General features: G+C 47.2%; 1 protein-coding gene across 1 annotated transcript in view; it reads left to right on the plus strand.

The window, feature by feature from the left end:
- The first annotated feature begins 11,980 nt into the window (after positions 1–11,980).
- Gpr139 (G protein-coupled receptor 139) overlaps positions 11,981–23,548 on the plus strand; it is a 45,071-nt gene continuing 33,503 nt past the window's right edge. The window contains exon 1 of the mRNA XM_021648791.2: positions 11,981–12,611. Within this exon, the coding sequence (XP_021504466.1) occupies positions 12,509–12,611 (103 nt within the window). The 5' untranslated portion in view covers positions 11,981–12,508. The remainder of the gene's footprint in view (positions 12,612–23,548) is intronic.

A 23,548-nucleotide genomic window follows, 5' to 3' on the forward strand; every position in this document is an offset into this window, starting at 1 on the left:
AATTATGAGCAAAGAACTCAAATATATCATGCTCTCATTTCTGTTCTGACACCTGTTTGCCTTTCATGTATTTGAACCACAAAGCATTCTCTCACACTCTAATCAGCACTTCAAACTGAGGACCAATTTCTCATCTTCCTTTTACAAACGCTTAGTTTGTAAGTCATCCTGGAAAGCTGGTTTTGAAAGAGCTGTACAGCAATTCTCCTTATCCTCTAGGCATACATCCCAAGCCTTACCCACAGTGAATACCTTTAGTGCTGCAGACATCAGTGTATATGCTATTCATATGCAGTATCATGCTCTCTCTCATGTTTCCTACAGCATTGCCATAGCAGCAGAGTCAACCTAGTGCCCAATAGCATCCCTACTCTTGATCTTTGGGGCTACTATTCAGTATAACAGTGGTAACTTAAACACAAACACCATGATACAGCAACAATCATTCTGATAGCCAGATGGCTGCTAATGGTGGACAGTATATACTGCTTGGGTACACTGAACAAATATGACTCACATCCCAGACAGGGTGGAGTGGGCTATCACCTGATTTCACCATGCTATTTAAAAAAAGCACGGAAGTTACAGCTTGAGAACTGTGCCCTCTGAAACATTCCATTTAACACTCCGAGGCAGGGATTGACCATAGACAAAGGAAATGCCAGAACTATAGAAAAGGTAAGAATTCTATAATCACCAATAGAGATATGGCTACCAGGTGTGGGCCTCCAACATTCCTCCTTAAAGTAACAACAAAAGGAGAAGGGAAGGAGGATAAATTCATAACAATGCCATTGAAGGGTCAAGCACCAGGTCAGGCAGGCACCATCACAGTGAGGTCCCTAATATCAAAGAGGAAGATGCAAAGAGGAAATCACGTTAGGGCTTCTCAGATCCAGTGTGGGAATAATATTGACTCACGGTGAGAGAATGTATCCCCTTCACACAGGGCATCCAAGAGAAATCTCGAGAGGTGCTGAGGTTCTTCTAACGCCCCTCTAGCACTTGCTAACTCCTGCTTCTAACAAAGAACGAACAGCTGACACTGGGAGCCTTGGCAGCCTAAGGCACTTGCTAGAATTTTAATGACTTTTTTTTTTGCTCCTATGAGTTTTTAAATGGTTCCCTTCTTTATAGACCAAGAGAGACCAGTTTGCATATATATGATAAAATTTATTTTTTAAATAATTTTAACAGTTTTTTTAATAGAGCTACTTTGAATTAATCCATTTGAACAGAGTGTCATGTAAGTGATATTGCAAGTGACAAAAATTGTGTACACGGTGCTGCGATGGCTACATCCCAGGGACTGGTGAGTTTTCTCCTTTACCCTGATAACAGCCATTTTTAGCTCCATTTTTGTTTCAAACTTGCACATGGAAAACTATGACGGAGACATAAGAAGTGGCCTGGCCAAGGTCATGCAGGTATCATAAACTCAGGTCCATAGGATTTAGGCACCTGAGACCACCCTACCCCACAGGGACAGACATGGTGGCCTTCTTTTCACCACTCAGGCTCTAGTGACATGCTGGCTTCAGACTCCTCATCTGCTGAGTCTTGGATGAAGTCCAAAAGGTGTTTCTCATTATCCTGCTGCTTCTCCTGCCCCCAGTAGTGTCAGCCACCAAGAGAGGCACAGTGACCCCGTAACCCACCTTGCATTCTAAACTACCCTCAGATCCCTGGTGCAGCATCCTGGAGAAGATAAAGATGCTAAAGAGAAATTTCCGGTGCACTTTACTGAGCAGGACAGCTCATTGCTCAGCCCCTACCCGGGGCTAGATTGCCTACCTGCTGGCCTCTCCCAGGGTGCTGCCTTTGTCTTCCACCTGCTTGGCAGAACTAGCTTTATCTGAGCATTGATGAGTCACACTTTTTGTGCATTCCAATGTTTTATCCCTGCAGGGTGGATTCTGATAAGCCCCTCCACTCTTGGGCTCCTAATGCTCCAAGTCTCCCTCTCAGGACTATTTCTGGGGCTCTTAAAGAAAATTGGACTTTTTTGGCAGTTAGAGTGATGCAGTGATAGAGGAAGAGAAAAAAGAAAAAGAAAAAAAAAAAAAAACAACCCTGGGACAAGGAGATATTCTTGTGATTAACTTATTGGTGCAAATATGCAAACTCTCTTCTAGCTTCATTATTTGAGTCTCTAAATGTTCGAGGAGTTAGATTCAAGGTGTAAGACCCCAGCTCCTGATGCCAAACAAATCAGGAGGAAAAAAATGCAATGAAATGTATTAACATTTTGTCCACAGCGAATACAAACAAAATGCCAATAGTAAGCACTCTCATTACCATTTTAGGAATCCATTTTCAGTGATACAGGGAGTGGCCCAGACATGACGCTCTGGTTTATTATAAAAGTTAGATTTTTCCAGGCCGGAGGAGACGGCTCCATCGGTAAAGTACGTTCTGTGCAAAGCACAAGGACTCATGTTTGATCCCTAGAACCTATGTGAAAAGCCCTGGGCATGGTGACACATATTTGTGACCCCAGCGCTTGGGTGGCAGAGACTGGCAGATCACTGGGGCTCAATGGCCAGCCTAATCTTCAAGGTTCAGGAGAGTGATCAACAAGGTGATCGCTCCTGAGGAACAACAGCCAGAGGTTGCCATCCGGCTTCTATGTGTACAAACTAGAGCACACACACACACACACACACACAGAGAGAGAGAGAGAGAGAGAGAGAGAGAGAGCGAAAGCGAAAGAGAGAGAGAGAAACACAGTCTTTAAATGGATTGAGAATGGCAGATAGATAGATACATAGAGAGATACATAGATAAATAGATCCATGATAGACTTGTGCTGTCACTTTGACCTTGTAGGTCACCTCTGACACCCTCACAGATCTTCTCTGGCCTCAGTTCCCTTCCCTTGACTGCTGTATAATGGTAGGACTGGGTGGTAGGACTGGACTGTATAATGGTAGGACTAATGTGATTCTCACATTTCAAACACTAGGTGATCCTCGCTACATCCCTTGCTTTCTCTGGGCTTCAGGTTTTCCCACCTGCGAAGTGAGCTGGCGATGTCATCCCAGGCCACTTTGTGTGGGTAATAGTTAAGAGTGCAGCGTAAGAATCCACGCGGCCCTCTCCTCTTCAGAGCGAAGCTCTGTCGGCTGTGATCTGAGACTAACGACCACAGGGTCACTCCCTGATCAGCGCACATCCTTGGGTTACCGCCTCTAGACACCTGCTCTAGGGGACACACACACAAAGGATTTTGTAATGTATTTACTTTGGAGAAGTACCCTTGTTATCTCTTCAGAGTCTCCTCCGGACAGCCTGTGGGCTGTGTACGCACGCGTGCTTTTGTAAGTGCTTGCCTGAGTGTGTTTGTGTGTGTGCTGTACTCGATTGAATTGTGTGTCGTTGTGGATGGTAGCAAGGAAGCTTTAGCACACTATCCACCCTTCTGTTTTCTAGTGTACAGCACAGTGATGCTCACCTCTGTCTGCAGGTTTCCGGAGGTGCAGTACACACATGCACACATATAATCACACATATGAACACAAGTGTAAATATTTGCGCACACACATGCATACATATTTCTCTTCCCTCTCCTCTGCTTCTTCATCCATTTCCACACATTTATGCATAAAGACACACTTGAAGCATCATATACTTCATACATAAAAACGTGTGTGTATATGCATACACACATATTTGAACATAGACACTTGAGTACATACACAGATTGATAAATGTTCACATATGCATGCATACACACTCATAAAACCATGTACACCCACCCTAGACACATGAAAGGGAGAATGTAGACTCACCTATGTGTGTGTGCATTTGCACCCATTCATGTGTACAGACCTATGTATATGTACTGAAATACACACGTACACATACATATCCATGCACACATATGCACATAAGCATATGTGTGTGGACACTTATCCAAGCATATTTATATAGAGACACACATGTAGTGCACAGCCTGTCCATTCATATATATGCGCATAGACGATGTGTGTGCTTACCAACCCATGCATGTTCAATGTACATAAATACGTGCATGCACACACCTATCCATGCATGTCGATATATCTAGACGCAGGCCTGCATATGCACCTGAACACCCTTGGCTTTGCCTTCCCCTTCGTCTCGGGCAAAGACTTCATTTTCTTCACTTCATTGCAGTTGCTCTTCATGTTCTGGCGAAATTTATCCAGGTGCAGCATAGATTCTTCGCCTTTCCGTGCACTGGATGTCAGAGGCCGAGAAACATGCAATTGTGGAAGAATTCCCATCATGCTCAGCGGCTGCTTCTGACCACTCTGACAGGTAGGGGACAGACAACAAAAGGCTCAATATAAAGCCTCTGAGAACTGACAGCCATGGTGAGTGACTGTCACAAGGGCCACCAGAATAAATCCTTGGCAGCTCCCAAAACACCTTCCACAGCAAGCTCTGCTTGAGGAGTAAGAAAAGCACAGGGGACAAGTAGGGTGTTGTTCTTACTGGAAAGAAAACAAGAGCCTGCTGACAAAGACAAACTGGGAAACTCTGACAGAGCTGGCCAAGGTCAGGGGAGGACCGAAGCATCGCACTGGGGGAAATATCAGTAGCATTTTGACAGCCTAATAGCAGGGAAGGAATTGTCTTTGCAACAACTCCAAAGGTTAAATTTCTAAAGAACTGCGACACCATGAGGGGAATGTTGGTTTCAATTGCTTGTAATAGCATCCTTGACCAAGACCCAGTACACAGCATAGCCTTCCCATTGTTTTTGATGAGAATTATCACGCGCATGTAAAAGCCGAAGATCTTTACATTGAGAACATGTCCACCCGGGACCTGAAATCTGCTGCTACTGCCTCTTTGCTGTGCTGCACATCCAACCCTGTACCCATTGTTCTGCTTTCACAACAGCTTTCAAGTTGTGGATCCATTCCACTCTTCATCCCAGACCCTCAGCATCAGCTACAGACGGAGATTAATGCTTCTCTCTCCTGAATACAGAAGATCTCTCTCTCTCTCTCTCTCTCTCTCTGTGTGTGTGTGTGTGTGTGTGTGTGTGTGTGTGTGTGTGTATACATATGTGTTTGTGGGAGAGCTTAAACATGTGTGCCTGCAGGAGTGCATGCACATGTATGTGTGGAGGCCAGAGGAAAACCTCTGGTCTCATTCCTCTACAGGCCTTGTCAGTTTTGTTCTTCTGAGACCTGGAGTTCCATGACATGTCTGGGGTGGCTGGCCATTAGGCTCCAGAATCCCTGCTGTCTCTACCTCCCCAGAACAACTCGGTTTTTTTTTTTAATGTGGGTTTTAAAATGTGGAGATGGGTCTCATAGCTCATACTTACACTATAAGCTCTTTACCTAAACTGAAACATCTCTACATCCCCTGGAAGTTATTTGCACATAAAGATTAAGAAAGCATGGAGAGTTTGAGGAAGAGATGAATAGGCAGAGATGGGGACCATCCAGGGATAAGTTGGATGATCCTTGGTGGTGGGTTCATGTTATTGTACGTCTGTCTAAATGCATGACACCAAGATGAATCCTAATGTCATTGTAGGTACATCAGCTGTACGAACTACCATGATTCCACGTGTTAAAGCTTTGATCCCAGCAGTGATACCATGAGGACATATTTGTGGATGTTTAGAGGGTGGGAATGTGTGAAAGGTACTTAAGCCATTGAAGGTAGCTCCTCAAAGGAAATTACGAACTATCTTGTTCGTCTTTTCTCCTCCCCTCATCCTCTTCTTCCTCCCACTCCTTCTCCTCGTCCTCTTCTTCCTCTTTGCTCTGAGAAGAGTGGTTTGCTCTGCCACATACCCCCACCATGTTCCTACAGAAGCATAAAGCAGCTTGAACCACAATCTCCAAAATCAACCTCACCTGTTCACAAGTTAGTTTCCCCAGGTATTTTGTTGTAGTAATACAAAGCTTACTAATGCACAAATGTCCCACTGTGTAGCAGGATGTTAATAATAAGGGAGGCTATGAGCTTAAAACTTCGATTTAAAAAAACAAAGTTTATTTAAGACAATTTTACTTAGGGCATACAAAAGAGATCTAACAGAGCACTGGCAGACTGGCATTTCAGTGGCCAATTCAGCTTGTACCCACGGGTTTTTCTCACCTGGCATCTATGCCTTTCCTCCATGGTAGAATTCTCATTTTCCTTTGGATAAATTATCTACTTTCCTTCACATTTCACATAGTTTGGGAAGAATTGATCCTTTGTTTTGATTCCATCACTAGACATAAAAGCCATGCTTGTGATCCATTGTATTGACTCTATTGCTGAACACAGGAACTGTGCATTTCCAGCCCATTTTTGTTGGCAACAGAAATTCATCTGAAAGTAGTGATTTGGGCTGAGATGAGCTCCCAGCCAGGCTAGAACAGGGAGAGCTTTCCCTGAGACTTTTGCTGAAATCCTCCCTCAGTTCAGTTATTAGACCAGCAGGACATACCCAGGGGTGCTAGCATCTACCCCTTCATTATGCTGTAAGCACCCGCTAAAAATGTGGTTAATCCTAGGAAAGCAGAGCCTGCTGATGGGAAGAGACAAGGACCTACCGGGCTCTAATCAGGCAGATTTCTGTACTTTCAGTGATGAGAATCCATGCATCTCTTATAAAATTGGACCAGCTGAAGCTGTTGGAGCTTTTCTCTAGCAATCCCATCAAGAGGGTCCTAAGGCGTACTCAGTCATTTGGGAATTGAGCAGGGTTCAAAGCTTTGTCTGATGGTGACACAGGGCACACTGCAATTAGACCCTGCTTTAAAGAGCCATAAGTAACCGTGTGCCCTGGAGAGGTGGTGATCTGAACCTAGAAAGACAGGTGACAGGCAACCTCCTTGTGATAGCATGAGGTGAGGAATGCCATAGAGGAGTGTCTGGGTAAGGGAGAAAGAGAACATACAGTCAGGAAAGGAGTCTAGATCGAGTGAGCCTTAAGAGGGTCTTCAAAAGTAAGGAGAAACCAGAGGGTGAGTGACACCGTGGTGTGAGATGTGAGATGAGAGGGCAAGGCAGGCCACCCAAGTGGGCTTAGACAGCCTCCCACCCAGGATGATCCCAGGCACCAAATCCACAATCCACCCACCCATCCACCCATCCATCCATCCACCCATCCACCCACCCATCCACCCATCCAGCCACCCACCCATCCATCCATCCATCCATCCACCCACCCACCCACCCACCCATCCAACCATCCACCCATACACTCACCCACCCATCCACCCACCCATCCATCCATCCATCCATCCACCCATCCATCCACCCATCTACCCATCCACCTATCCATACATCTACCCATCCACCCATCCACCCACCCATCCATCCATCCATCCATCCATCCACCAATCCATCCATCCATCCATCCATCCATCCACCCACCCACCCACCCATCTATCTATCCATCCACCTACCCATCCATCCTTCCATTGCTCTGTCCGTTCATCTCCTCCTCTGCTTTCCTTGACAAAACAAGTGTTTAAAAATACAAACCTAATCATACAATCACCTGCCCTCCTTGAAAAGAGGAGTAAAACTCCAACCACTCACGAGGTCAACAAAGCCCTGCCCACTTACCATTTACAATAAGCACCTTGTATCACCCGTAGCCTGGGCCTCTGCTTCCCCAGAGCCCTGCCTACTCTCATGCCAGTACCTTTGCTCTTCTTTCCAGCCCTCACCCCTAACCTCATATATCTCAGTTGCCCTTACTTAGCCTTCACATAGCCACTCAAATGTCACTTCCTCAGAAAAGCCCTCCCTGAATGCCAGACCATATAACAGCTTCCACTGCCTTGTCTCATTTAACTTGTTCTTCATAATCCTTACCCAAGGTTGTGTGTGTGTGGTGTATATATGTATGTATGTGTGTATGTATGTATATGTTTATGTGGTATGCATGTGTGTATGTGGTGTGTGTAGGTATGTATATATATGGTGTGTGTATGTATGTGTGTATGTATGTCTGTTTATATGGTAATGTGTGTATGTGTGTGCATGTATGTGGCATGTGTGTGTGTATATGTTGTATGTGTGTCGTGATTCATGTTCATCTCTTGTGTTCAAGTTTAAGATCCAGCAAATCAGAGAACTTTCTCACTTTCTTGTGTTCAAGTTTAAGATCCAGCAAATCAGAGAACTTTCTCACTTTCTTAAACAGTTGAATGTTTGGAACCCATTATGGTGTCCACCATACACACTTCTGAGCTGCTACAATCCCCACCTCTCCATGCTGTGTTCCCAGCTCTAAGTAAAGAGTTAGTTGTGACTTGTGTTTGTGCTGCTGTTTCTGTCCTTTAGATCTAGCTCCATCTACCAAAAACTGGAGAAATGGAGTTTGGGCGGAGAAGGCCCGAGGCTCTCAGTAACTGGAAAGCAGCACACTTCCTCAGGAATGAAGAAGGGGCAGCATCTCTGCCTCACTGGTGGTTGCTCTCCAGTGAGACACTTCCAAACTGGTTCAAATTCGGGAGCTCAGCTCCTGCTCTGACATTATGTCTATGTATCTACTTCACTCACTTGTGGATTCACTCAGAGATTATTTCTGGACTCTTGTTCTTTGATACTTCCCTGAGAATTCAAGTGAAGACAAAACAGACAGAGACACCTGAGGACACATGAGGGCTGCATGCCAGAGAAACAGTTCTGCCATGTGCCTGTCCTTGCACCGCCTGAGCTCCTCAACAACCTCAGCATACACTCCAATGTCAGATCATCTTGGGCCAACTCCTACTCAGGTGGTCTCCACCAAGTTGCTAAGCTTCTTTAAGCCTCAGTTTTCCTGTCTGTGGAATGGAGCTCAACATGACCCTCTTTTACTGTGATTATAAGGCTCACTTATCAAACAGATGCCTGTGAATAAACTCTCAGCATATGAGCAGTCTGGCTGTAATGCTCACACCTGTGTATCCCCATCAAGACCTCACCAGCGTGGTTACCCAAGGCCCCACTCCTAAAGGAACGCCACACTGGGTTCAAAGCTTTGCTGTTGACATTCTAAATACCTAATCAGTTCTGCGTGTCTGCTGTCGCATTTCCTTTTGCACCAGGCTCTGACCAGCACACGTGAAGAGCTGTGCAAAGTCTGCTGAAAGCAAGAATGGGTAGGTGACTCCAGCCTTTTGCATCAGCTCACACATGCCATTGCTCTTTATAGCCAGCCAAAAGGATGAGCTTTGGAGCAAAATTCTACCTTCATGGGGTTTTTTGCTTGTTTCTTTGTTTTTTAAGGGACAGGGCCTAACTACATAAGCCAGGCAGACCTCCAACCCATGATTCTTCTACCTCAGCCTCTCCGGTGCTGGGGTTATAGATGTACTCCCCACATTCAACTCAAGTAGACTGCGTGACTCCACCATACCTCTTCCCTAAGACCAAGAACATCCAAAACCAGCCAGAGCAAATCAAGCCAGACACAAACCCTAAAACACATTCCTATGCAAAAACACATTTTCCAAGAAACAGATTCAAACCAGCCAGCTGGTAATGGACAGTAACTCCCCTTCTGGGCTTGCATCTACCCTCCTTCCACCACACTCCTGTTCTCCCTGCTCAGTATCTAGAGGACAACAGAATTCCTTCTTTTCTTCATCCCATTTCACAGATGGTATACATTTGGGTCCTTCAATATCCCCCAATGGAGCGCAGTTCCTCAGCCCAGGCAGGTTCTATAAAGGTTCTCTATTAATGGGCCTTGGAATTTGAACCAGTTTGGAAGTGTCTCAGCAAATATGATCATTGCATGCTCAGTCTGAGGCTATGTCCCCAAATCCAGCACTGACCACACTGCAAAGACAAAGATAAACTCCTTCTCTGCAGCCTCAGCTAGTGGGTGTTGCAGATTTCACTCTTCCCATGAGTTTTGACTCTGCAATGTGCGGGTGCTGTGTAAAGCTGGGATGCATCAGAACCTCACAGACTAAAGGCCTTGACCTTCCCAGGGGGGAGTGAGACAAGAAACAAGACAAGCCAGATCCTATATGATGGGATGACGGTCCTCCTTCAGGGAGGAGGACACAGGGAGGGCAAGATTTGGGGTGAAGGATAATTGCGATGTCGATCTTAAATAGGATAGATAATCAGCGAGAAGCAGACATACAAGGGAGCAGAGACATGGTGAGAAGGCAAGCCACACAGCTTGCCTATGCAAAAGCTCTGGGGCTTTAGCCACTCACTATTCACAGTGTAGGCAGATCTCGGAGGAGACTGGAGGCTTTGCCAAGCCATGTACCCCCAGTTTCCCATCTTAATGCAGCGCCACCTGCAGGCCAACCCCGTCTATAGGTTTACAGCAATTATGTGTTGAGCTTTTATAGCAGTTAGGGGCTGCTTTATTTAGCATCTTAGGGGTTTGCTTTGTTTTCTTTTAGATTTTTACAGGAAGGATGGTCACATTCAAAATCACCATAGGAAAGAAGAGCGGAGTCTTTGTAGCCAAGGATGCCTTTGTGTTTGTGATCCTCCTAACCTCACTTCCCAGGTACTGGGACGATAGACTTGAACCACAGGGCCAGGTCTTATGTGCCAGTTGGTGGTCCAAGCCAGAGCCTCATGTTCAGTACGTAAGCACTATGCCAATCAAGCTACATCCTAGCCTGAAGAGAAGATTGTGTGTGTGCTTCCCCCAAAAGAAATAACATGTGCTTAAGGTGACAGGCATGCTAGTTAACACTGATTTGGTCATTGCACATCAAATACAGGAATCCAGATATCCCATTATACCCTGCAGAAATGTGCCTGATGACGTGCGTCAATCGAAAAGAAAAAATAAAGCAAAAAGTTAGACAGCAAGAGAGGTCACAATAATTTTTTTAAGTATCTAATGGAGCTTGAAATATCAGACCGGGCTACAGTGTAATAACCTGTCCTTTTAGGGGGCTGGGTGCCTGTACACCACACACCCAGATGAAGCCAGCAGATCCCTTTACAATTTTAGTTCTCCCGCCGTCCTCTCCTCCCCTCACTGCCCCTGAGAGCCCCTAATAGAGATGGGGACAGTGGGCTCTTGCTGGAGAGGCAGAAGCAGCTCAGCCCGTTCCTCTTCTCAGGAGCAGATGTTAGGGGGCTCTTTAAAGGGGTGGGCTCTCCAACAGCCTGGAGCCTGGTGACATGCCCCTCTCTTGCATCTGTTTCAGCTTGCTCCTGGAAAGCCTGGCCTCTGTGCTCCTGCAGTGCCTCTGACACACACACACACACACACACACACACACACACACACACACACACACTTGACTTGAGCCGGGGTAGACGTCTCTCCCTGGCAGATTCTTGGGTACCCTTGACAAGCGAAGAAGCTCTCGGAGCGCTCCGCCTGCCTCTCCTGCAAAGGGGGCGCCCCTTCACTGCAGGAATACCACCTGCTCTGCTCACACTCTCCTTCACACAACCTTCAAACACCCGAGCCCACCCAGCCCCCTACGCGCGTTTGTGTACTCGGTCCAGGCTCCGCCTGAGCCCGCTGCGCGCTCGTGCATATTGATGAGGGTGTCTGCGTGTTTTCACCAGCCTAGCTAGGTGTGGAAGATGGGAGCCTCCGCGTGCACGAGTGTGCGAGGGCACCCGCATGGCTGGGGCATTGTGTGCCTTTGTGTGCTCGTGGGTGAGTGTGTCTCAGTGTGTCTCGGTGGCGGCAACAGCCTTATCCCAGGCTGAGGGCTGTGCGTGGAGGGCTTCTTCTGAGCCAACCTGCATTCCATCCAAGTTCAGGGACAGCATCGCCGACCCGGTGGCACGCGCAAAGATGTTCGCACCCTTCGTTCAGACCCATAAGCTCCGCCCTCAGATACAGGAAGGAAAATAAATAAATATATAAAACCTTTCAACATTCCCTGGGCTCAAACAGTCGCGAACCCATCCCCCATCCCCAGGATGTAGAATCCTCTACTTGAAGATGGACTCACATTGGCGGGGAGCGTTGAGAGGTAGCTGGGGGGGGGGGGGGAGAGTCAGAAGAAAAACTGAGGACATGCTGGAGGGGAGAAAGAAGCCGCTGAGGGAGAAGCGGGTGGTACCCACGCCACGCCCCTCCCTCCCACGGGACAGCCCGTTCTCCGACCAGGTCTTCCTCCGGGGTTCCCAAGTGAACCCGGTCTTTTCCTCCAGAAACCAGAGCCAGAAAAGGCTGCTGGGACCGGATTCGGTTAACGTCCCACCCAATCCCCCCCCAGCCCGTTGCGCGTGTACGCGCGGCGCGTGGACACACACACACACACACACACACACACACACACACAGCATCCAGGCAGCTGCTGATTGGCTGCAGGGAGCGGCGTCCCGGCCGGGTTTCTGAGGCGGGAGCTGAGCGGTCCTGGAGGGAGGTGCCCCTCCCGCGTCCCCTGCGCCCTGCCGAAGAGCGGAGCTGCTGATCCAGGAGGACAGGTGCCCAGCCGCCGCCGAGGACACCGGCCCGGTGGTGGAAGCCGGTCCCGCGGTGAGACGGTCCCGCCCCAGCCTGCTGCCTGGTCCCCAGCCTCTTGGCAGCTGTGCCGAGCCCGGCCCGGCTAGGGGCGCGCTCATGGAGCACACGCACGCCCACCTCGCCTCCAACAGCTCGGCTTGCAGCTTGGGCTTCGTGCCGGTGGTCTACTACAGCTTCTTGCTGTGCCTTGGGTTACCAGGTGAGGGGTGTGGGGGAAGAGGGAGGGAAGCCAGGGGCCCCAAGTTGCAGAACCAGCCTGTCCAGAACCTCCGGGGTCCCAGACACCTCCTTGGGAAGTGCCCTGGAGCCCCTCTCGGAAAAATAACAAAGTTTAAACCTTGATGGCAACTGTGGAGGTTTCCAGATCAGGATGGAGGGGACGTCTGGTGGGTTGGCGGGGACGGTGCTTGTGTGGCGCTGGGGCATTGTGACTTGTGGGTGTACATCCACTCCAAAGCGCGCCAGTGGGGTGTGTGTGTGTGTGTGTGTGTGTGTGTGTGTGTGTGTCTAGGGGGGCGCGTTTCTGAGGGGTCCCGGGAGGGCTGCGTGAGACTTGACTGCAGCTTCTGGGCAGAAAGCCTGGGGAAGGCTTCTCTCTGGGTTTTGCCTCCACACTGTCACTTCAGCAAGAACACTTCTGTTACCCTGTCGCTCTGAACCTCCCCTCCTAACCTACTCTGCGTAAAGCCAAGACCTTGGTGATGGCCACTCTGATCCAAGTGACAATGAGATGAGCCCTTGCTATCCCCTATCAGCCCTGAGGGAGAGAGTGGCTCCCAAAGACTGAGAAGCGTCAAGGGCTGCCTCTGGGTCTGGGATGTACGAGGCAGCTGTGCAGAGATGCGCCCTGGCACCTCAGGGGTGGCAGTCTCCTTGAGTTGATGTCTGCCTCCTCTAGTTTTGCCTCCAGGTTGACCCCAGTCCTCTGGTACCTGGGCAGCTCCCAGGGCTGCAGACGAGCGGCTGGCTGGTCCCACATCTTAGCGTCCTCTGGAAAGTGGAGCTGAGCCTTGAAGTGAATTCCTAAAGAGAGATGAGCAGCGAGAGGAGGAGGGGTGTCTGCCTGGGCTATGAGGGAGAGCACTTGGGACCAGGAAGAACACTTCCCAGTGGGTGGGTGGGTGGGGGGCTTCAGTTTGGGGTCTTTGGATAATCCTGCCATCCACCCAATGTCATGGGCATTCCTGGAGGCACCAGCAGGAGGAAGACAGGGCTAGAGACAAAAAGGCTCAGAAAGAGAAACATCCCTGTCCGAGCTAGACTCAGCCTCCACCACTTGTCATCTGTGCTCTGAGGACTTGAGCATCCTGGGATCCTGAGAAGCTAGGTTTCGGTCTTCCGACATCTGAAAGCTCACCCTTTCTCAAACATTGAGGGAATCCAGAGCCCCTGGAAAAAAATGGTTTCCACTCCCAAATTTGGCCAGCACAGGCAAGCACAAGTTTCCTAACATGGGTTTTCCTCTGTCCCCCTGTGTGGAGAGAAGTCCTCTCCAGGAGAGGGGTTCCACCTCTCTGCAGCCTGCCAGGTAGGGCGCTCCTGTAATTACCTGGAGCTGAAATTGATTTCCATCCAGGCTGCACCTCCCCCTCCTGCCCTCCAAAGCCTGTCCCCAGAGCTCTCGATTGGGAAAATCAGTTTTTGAGAGGCTGGTTATGTGTGATGCTTGCTGAATTGAAGAAGGACCAGAGCCTCTCTCTGCCTCAGCACCTCCTCATCGGAGTGCGGCTAACTCCCCATCCTGAGCTCTTCATCTCCCCTACTGCTTGTGCTGCCCACTCTCTCGGGCATTTTCTCTATGAATTCTAAGGGACAGAGCGGTAAAGACGAGGAGGAGAGCGACCTCTAAGAATCCAAAACAAGACCCAGGGTTAGGAGAAGGGGGAACGCTCAGACTGACTGTCAATGACCTAAAGTCAAAGTGTCTTGAACCTTCCCAGTCTAACCGAATGGCTACAGTCTTTCTCACTCACAGCTTCAGCACCCGCTGTATGCCAGGCGCTGCGCTGAGCAGAAGTTTAGCCCACGGCTTACAAGCTTAAGAGAGAGGGTTGAGATTTGAACTTAGATGGTGCGGATGTATTTGTAGACTTAGCTAACTGTTTTGACCACCTACTGTGTGCAAATACTAAGGATGTGCCAAAGGGCTCCAAAAGGTCTTCAGAGGCAGTCCCTGCATTCAGGGAGCTCACACATGGAGGGTTCTGATTTTAGAGGCAGCAGCTGGGTGTGGAAGAATCAAGCTTCTTGTAAAAGAGTGAAAGGGAGACAAGTCTTATCCAAAACTGTGGGCTGAAAGCAACTTTATTAGCAACCTGGGAGGCTGGCTCAAAGGCAGAGTCCTTGCCATTCTTTGGAAGCAGCAATTCTCATCCTGGGGTTCTCAGCTTTCCTGGGTCGAATGGCCTTTCACAGGGGTCACCTAAGAGCATCAGAAGACACAGATATTTACATCACGATTCATAACAAAAGCAAAAATCACAGTTATGAAGCGGCAACAAGAATAATTTTATGGTTGGGTCACTGCAACATCAGGATTATTAAAGTATTAAAGGGTCCCAGCATTAGAAAGGTTGAGAGCCACTGCTTTAAAGCCACGCGGGGAAGCAAGCATATCCCAGCGAATAACAATGCAAACTGAGGATCCAGCCACAGCCATGTGGTAGCTCTGTAAAGTGGGCATCACGAGAGTGGCTTTCCCTAGGGTGGTAGCAACAAGTGACAGCTTGGTTGAAGGTGCGAAAGCAGTTAAGTGTGCAGCTCTGTGGTCGTCACACACACTGATCGGCACTGTGTGGCTGCAGTTATAATTGTCATCCCATGGAGGAGGGGTCAGGAAAAGGGGCTGCTCAATGTGATTAGGGAACGAGGAGGGCACTTAGCCCTGCACGTTAGCCGTGCAAGTTCACCCTGGTGGTCTCCTGCTCAAACCATGGTCACCTTCAATTAGTCTCTTCACCACTGCTGATGGAGAGACACAGCTATGTGGGTGTGATGTAACGGGCCACGGGCCTTGCTCATATTGTTGAAAACTGAGATTTTAATTGAATCACTATTCCCAGCAGTGAACTCACTCCAAGTTTTCCAAGCCCCACCCCCACCCCCCACCCCCCACCCAGTGCTGTTAGAGATGTGAGTGGAAATGGAGAGACCGATGGGGAACGCCTGGATATTTGCCAAGAGGGATCCAGTAATTACAGGGAAGTGGCAGGTGTCTCTGGCCACATACAAGCCCTAAGTCGGCAGAAGGAGCTTGAAAAAAGGCCCTGTGATCCAGCCCCTTATTTCAAGTAATTGCTTGTGTGGGGCAGTGCAACAGGCCTGGCACAAGTCCAGGAATTCCCATATGAATTATGGGCAGAGTTAGCCACCTAGGAATTGAAAGCTTGTCAGTTCCACAGTTTTCCCCACCAGTAAAATGGGTTAGAAGTCAAGTGTGATTACCTCCCCAAGTAGCAGCTATTAATTAAGATACTCCATATAAAAATAGCTCAAGTCATACCTATGGCCTCAGCTACTCAGAAGACCAAGGCAGGAGGCTTTTTTGAGATGAGAATTTGAAGGTCAGATTAGGGAGCATAGCAAATCCTCACCCCACAAAACATTCAGAATAGTGCCTGGTCTAAGACAAACACATTTTACTCAGTACCTTCTCCACACTAGAACTTTTCTCTCACACTCTGCTACTTCATCTCCATTACCTACCTATGACCCACAGATGCACCTGAACCCATTTTATGGCTGAGTAAACGGAGACGAAGTGTTACATCTGCCTTACAGTCATAGCTTCAAACCAGATAAATGCACCTGCCCTCTCTGTTGTATTGCATGCTTTTTCTTCCCTCTTTTGGGAAACTGATTTAACTAATCTTGGTCCCCCAGTGCTAAAGACATCGGTACCTCTGCCCTTCGTAAGACCCCATCTGTTTCTCTCCCCCTCCCTTTCAAGGGAGGAAGATGTTTCTTATTCCTCAAGACACAGGAGCGAAGTAGGCAAAGCTAGTGCTGATTGGCTTAGTGGGGACAAAGCAGTATAAAAGGAATGCCAGATGAGGGAGGGAGCTATGAACTTGAATGCCTTGGGAAAGACAGCAAGGGGGTGATGGGTGAGCTACCCTGATAAGAAAGGAACAGTGCAAAATTAAACAGGGATTTGAAATATTTTTTTTTTAAATTTTGCTTTCTGAAAGGTGCCCCAGACATGAAGGAAAGCAAAGTCAAAATGGAGATGATAGCTTGAAATGGCACCCTACCCTACAGGAAGGAATGCTGCCACAGCTCCCTAGCAAGAGTGATGAGATCTGCCTCTCATGGCTGGGTAGGGAGGAAGGGAGCCTGGCACCCCGTCGTTACCATGGTTATTAACTAAAGGTAAAGGTACTGAGTAGCCCAGTGACTGCCTTGAACTCTGCAGATCAGTTTTCTTACATCCACAAAGAGCTTTGATTAGAGAAAGTTGTGGCAAACAAGCTAAGAGTAGAAATGTGAAGGCTGAACCTCTGGATGTCTATGTTCTGGCTTGAAGGTTTATGCCCTGTGTGACTACGAGCACGAGGCACTGACTACCCCGTGCTCCTGTTTCCCCACCTTTAAAATGGAGCAGCGGTCGTAACAGTCCGTATGCTGTAGGGCTGTTGTGAAGATTGAGTCAAGCACAGGACAGCCCCTGGAGCACTGTAAGCCCTCTGAAATGTTGTCATCATTTGAAATGTGGGGAAAGGTGACACCAGCTTTACCCTATCGTCAAAATAAGACGGACATTAAAAGAAAATAAGACTATAAATCGCTAAACAGTAATGACCAAGTCACTCCATCAGCAGCTAAGGAGGATAACTCATCTAGAACTCAGGCTTATCTGGGGATGCCAAATTTATTAAGCATTTGACAATAATGTTAACAAACTGGAAGACAAAATCCAAGTGACCCATCTTAACAGATAAGAAAACAGTGTTTCACAATAGTTAAAATCCGCTTGTAGTCAAAACTCATCCAACAAATGATAAAGAGAATTTCTTTAATATGGAAAATCCACAAATAACTCAGGACTCCTACCACTCTCGGGGGCTGAAGGCTGGGTGCTCCCCTAATCCCATTTTCTGGAGCCTGGCAGGAAGAAGTGTGTTTCTTACTGTACTGGAAGTTGGGGTAAGTCAGGCAAGAACAGAAAACAAAGGTATCCAGAAATTAATAAGTTCGATCCTTTCTCTTTATGTTGCTAGAATAGCCTTCATAGAAAACTTAAGAGATGTCATTGAAAAGCTCCTAGGAGCTAACCAGTAGCTCCAGTGGATTTGAGAATACGAGATTAATATGTAAAGGCCTACTGTTACCTCTATCTACCAGCAATGAATAATTCAAATCTTAAAAGTGAAAAAGTAACCTCAATAGAATTCCAAGTTCCCTCAAAGGATTTAAATGATCATTCCAGGAGCTGAACGATAGTGGGTCCCCTTGAAACAGATAATGGCATCCATACAGTGCAGCTTGAAACCGTCAAATTAGGAAACGGCCCAGGCTGAAGTGCCTCCCTTTGATCACTTTCTCCCATTCGCCAATCATTAATACCTCATCCCGCAGGTGATCACTGCTACTGTGCCTTCATTTCTTATGATCTCTTCAGGATATATTAGTGCATTAACCAAATACAAATGACTCTCCATCCCTGACTCTGCCTGAAATGAGAACATCACAAGGTGATTTACCTTTTCTTTTTCATTTACTGTGTCAGTCATTCCCAGCAGGAGGCATGAAACTTGTCAACCCTTTATACAGCTGTATAGCATTCCCTTGTAACCTTGCGTCCAAATTCACCTGATCTGCTTCCTGCCATAAAAGCATGCACATTGATTTTAAATAGCTCTGCAACCCCTAACTTAGCGGGTATCCTGTCTGTGCCGTACTCAGGCCCATTTGACCTCAGGACCCCTCATGTATGAGCCAGACAAAGAGCACTAGATTTGGAATTCTGAATTCCAGGCTCCTCTGGCAGTAACCCACTGTATGACTTTAGAGAGGGGTCGTCGGAGCCACAAGAATAGCAGTTTCTTCCTGAGCTCTAGCTGGAGACATAACCCTTAGTGGGAATATACCAATGCAAGTTTATAGAATCACAAACTCATGGTACAGCTCTACTGGAAGCTGCCCATCACGGCCTTGAGACGGAGGCCAGAACAATTGCTTTCTAGGCCTTTACCCTCCTATAGTTCCTGTAAGCATCACTTCTTCTAGGTTCTACTCTTCAAGGTTGAATGTAAAGCACATTGCATAAAAAACTGGATGTGGATCTGCATCCTGTTTCTATTGTGGTCTCAAGTACAATACTTTACCTCTCTGCTCCTGAGTGCTATCATCCTCAACAGTGGGGTACCAAGGCCATCAGTTAAGCAATGGTTTCTGATATCTTACTACCTGAATTCCAGTCCTGGCTCCTCTACTTAATCATCTGTTACTTCCCCAAGCCTCCGCATCCTTGGCCTCGAGAAGGATATTAACAGTGCCAGTTCCAAAGGGCTATTTTTAAGATAAATTAAATTGTGAAAATGCTTAGTTCCATTCTTGGCATGTTTGCTCGCACGTGGAGCAAGATTTGATGTTATTGACCTCTGGGTCTTATATTGTTGATACGATGATTAGAAATAAAACACACAAAGGCTTCTCACAGTTCCTCACACAGAGTAGGAGATCCATAAATAACTGACATTGTTTCATTGTCTAATATGTCCACACATTCAAGCCATGTCTATGTCCTATAACCACACTTTGTACATGGGTCTTTCCCATAAATACAGGCTTCTACTCACAATAGTGATGAAAAAAAAAAGTGCCCTAGCAAGCCAAAGAAGAGTAATCCCATGAGTTAGCCGTAAATCCCTTCATAAGCCTAAGCAATGGGCCTTCCTAAAAAAAGCTTGTCTGGCTTTCTAGACAACTTTCAGAAATAGTACTGGAGCAAGTACCACATTTGGTTGCCTGGGAAAAGAATGGAGGGTCCTGAAAAGAAAAGGTCCCACCAGAAAACTTCCAGGTGGACCTGAAAAGCATAGGCAACACCTGAAAGAGGAAGCCAACCCACCAGAGCCCACAATCCTGGGCGAGGAGTGGGGTGCAGGTGCCATTAATTTAAATACCTACAAGGAGGCGGTCAGATCATCTGTGGACAGAGTGGTCCGGTTTTAAGTAATGATTCGCTTATCCAAGGAATTGTGCTTCCCTGCTGTTCTACTGAAACAGGAGATGGTTAATCTCTCTCATTTACCCCCAGTGACAGATAAAAGTAGCAAAATCCCAAACCATTATGCTTGCTCTTAATAATCACTGGGTCTTACATCATACCTACTGTGTGCCAGGAATTCATGAAAGCACTTGTTATGTGTGAACTTGTTGTATGATGAGTCTTTGAGCATCAACCACCAATCATTCTCAAGTGAGAATTTTGGGTCACCTACCCAAATTCACAAACCTAGAAATGGCAGAGCAGCCCCTGTGTGCCACTACCTAGCTTTATCATGAGAAAATGATCATACACACACACATACATACCAAGATGGCAAGTGAGACTCAAGTGGAGGGGACCACAAGGAAGGCCTGGACTGGGTGTCAGAAAGTCCTCTGCCACTTGACTTTCTGGTCAACGACTCAGTGTTGGCAAATTATTCCAAAACCTAGAGATCCATATTTATATGGAACAGACAATGTTTCAATGTTGGCAACTAACTCCAAAATTTAAAACAAACAAACAAACAAACAAATCTTGTGAGCCAATACCTCCTGAGCCAAACCAAAAAGATGTAACTGCAGGCTTGCTGTAGCCCATTAGCCCTGCTGACTTACAGCCTTGGGATGCTGCAAGAAGCATCAAGAATTCCCAGGGTGGATCCTAACAGAAAACAAAACACCTAGCTAGACAGAGAAAGGGAGGAATAATTCAGGAGACCCGAAGAGTTTTGGAATGAACAAAGGCATGCCAACTTCCTGATCCAGGGAATTAGCATAAGCTAGAAGAAACTTCTCCAAGATATACGACAAACTACATGTTGACGGGTCTTGGAACGCAGATACAGCATTTGGGGAAAAGAGAATAATCCCTCAAACCTGCCAACACGGAGAAATAGGATGTGGGCAGAAGCGACCCCAGTCCTGGATTCACATAACAACCTCATGGCTTCATGTTAACAGGACTCTGGCAAGTGGCCTCCATGCCCAACCCATAGAATAGGTACAATGCCTTTTGCTCAGGGCTTAGGGCATGGATGAGGTAATATCATTCAGGGCTGGCACGGGGCATAGTGTCTGTAAGTCATGGCTTCCAGGTGGTTTGGATTTGTGTTTGGTTCCGTCCTTGCTGAGCCCAAACACTCGCACTTTACAAAATGAAGAGTCAAGGCCAACCCTGAAGCCACAGGGCCGGAACTGGTAGGGTCTTCAGCGGAACTCAGCTCTTCTGATCCTTTCCTCAGTCAGCGGCTATTGATGTCTGGGTACAGGCACGTGATCAGAGCAAAGGGAGACGGGAGCCAGTGTGCAGTGACCACGTCGCACCGGACTTTCGTCTGGTTGGCGTCTAGAATGGCTTTTAATAGTACTTGTGTGCAGCATCTGTCTCTTCTCTTAAACTTCCTGATTCCATCAAAGGAATATCTCGGCTTGGCATAGTGTGTCCTTCTCAGGATGTGCTAAATCTTCTGGGCCCAGCACCTTCGCTGGCAGCAGCATCTGACTTGAATTTAATGTCTTGTTCTGTTATATTTTTCCCCAGCACTAGGAATCACACCCAGAGCCTTGCACTCACTAGGCGAGTGTGGTACCGCTGAGCCACACCCAGGCCCTGTGTTTGTTTTTAAGCCTACCTTGTCTTTACCGCAAGGAGACTGGCTTGTGAGTCGTGGTTCCATGCTGTCTGATACAGTGACACAAGCCATGCAAGGCTATAGAGCACTCGACATCAGACGAGTGAGACGCTGAATTTTTCATTTCGTTTCGATTAATTTGCAATTAAAATCTGATCGTTCAGTTATTAGGAAATAACTGTCTGGTTGGGACAACTCGGGTATGAATTTATTCATTCGGCTCTGTTTTATGACCTCTAAGTAGAGGTCACGAAAAACTCAGCACACACAAAGAGATGCAACTGTGAACTACACTCTGGGTTCTGCAAACTTAGCTCCGGGGGAAAAGTTAAATATCTCAATAACTCATAGGAATTACATGCGTTGGGTGTGTGTTTGGTTAATATATGATGTTAAACTTTTGTTTCCCTTTGTTTTTTATTGTAGCTAGTAAAATTTAACTGCATATATGATTCATATTACATTCACATTGGAGCGCATTGATATATAAAATTTAGGAGCTAAGCATAATGGCTTACTCCTGCCATCTCAGCCCTGGGGGAGCCAAGGTGGGCAGATTATCAGGAGTTTGAGGCCAGCCTGATCTACACAGAAAGTTCCATATCAGCCTGAACTAGAAAAAAAATCAGTCTCTCTCTCTCTCTCTCTCTCTCTCTCTCTCTCTCGCTCGCTCGCTCTTTCTTTCTCTCTCTCTCTCTTTGTCTCTAAAACTCATAAATTTAAGAAAAAAAAGACAAGTCATTTTTAAACAAAATGCAAAATAAACAATAGGATAGGTGAAACCGAGTTTTAAATGCAAAAAAAAATCATAAAGTCCCTGGGCATTTCACAGGTGGGGTTGCTGTAACAGAACACTACTGTCATGGCTTGTGGTACCAGAAGTTTACGTCTCGCTGTTCTGGAGGCTAAAAGCACAAGGCCACACATGGAGCCAGCATGTTCTGGCTCTGGTGAGGGCTCTGTGCATGCTGCAGACTGCCAGCTTCCTGTCGGATCCTCCAAGGCAGGAGAGGCGGAGTGCGCTGTGGTCCTCTTGTAAAGATGCTGATCCTGCCTCACCTCCCCAGGGCACCTGCCACTATCTAAACATCCCACCTGGAAGAAAAGGCCCACTTACAATGTTGGAGGGCACAGACATTCATTCCCCCGCAGTAGAATCATGACTAAACTCTAACAAATACTCTAAATGGAAAACCTGACACTAACAGACCAAACCAGCTCCCCAGCCAGACATGGGTGGACCTAACACACCCATGTGTGCTTTGGTCATTATAGCCCAAGAAATGACTCTCTACCATCAACACTTATACCATCCCCAACACCTGCACACACCCCCAAAATGCTTAGAAGGTGGAGCACAGGGTGGATCCTCCATGGAATTAAAGAAGGGGAGCATCACTGTGGGGATGACCAAGCACCTTCGCTTTCTATAGTCTGGACTCAGAGTGGCCTGGCGTCCTATGAATGAAGGTTACAATAAGCTGAAATACCTTACAAAGAAATTAAGGACTTTTCTTACGTGTTCTTTCATTTTTGCCCTGGGGGGGCGGGGATGTGACTTTGCTACACACTTGATCTGCTTCCCTGGTTCATTTTTTTTTAACCTGCCCATAATCCACCCAAGTCCCCAACATTGTCAGGTACTGGGCACAGTGTTAGCTGCATGACAAGCCGCCAAAGACTCATTCCTTTCTTTGTGACATTTACATGCTACCAAGCTGACCAAGCTAATGTGCATGAGCACACACACACACACACACACACACACACACCACCACCACACCACAAGATATCAGAAAGCCACTCAACTGTAAACATTCAGCTGTGCAAATGCCAGGATACTTGTGAGACTTTATCACTGGAAAACTTGACCCAGACCAAGAGGCCAAGGAAAGCTCCCCTCCAGAAGAAACATTTCAAATTAGAATGACAGAGAAGGGAAAGGAAGAAAAGTAAGGAAAGGCAAACAAAAGGAAAGAAAAGGAGAAGAAGACCAAGGGACAGGAGAAGGGAGGTGAAGGGGAAAAAGGGAGAGGGAAGAAGAGAGAGGAAGAGAGGAGAGGAGGTGATGGCGAAAGAGTGGAAGGGGAGAAGACAAAGCAAAGAAGTTGGACCAGGTCTCTTGCAGGAAGGGACTGATGTAAATAAATCAGGACGGAAAGAAGGCCAGAGTGTCTAGAATGACAGGGGAGTCAGTGCAAGAAAAGTGACACAGGAAGCCAACCCCTTACAAAACCCAGGTGAATTGCTCTGAGCTGGGACAAGCCATTTCCCAATGTATAAACCAATG

The sequence above is a fragment of the Meriones unguiculatus genome, chromosome 14 (assembly GCF_030254825.1).
Source record: "Meriones unguiculatus strain TT.TT164.6M chromosome 14, Bangor_MerUng_6.1, whole genome shotgun sequence".
NCBI classification, from domain to species: Eukaryota; Metazoa; Chordata; class Mammalia; order Rodentia; family Muridae; genus Meriones; species Meriones unguiculatus.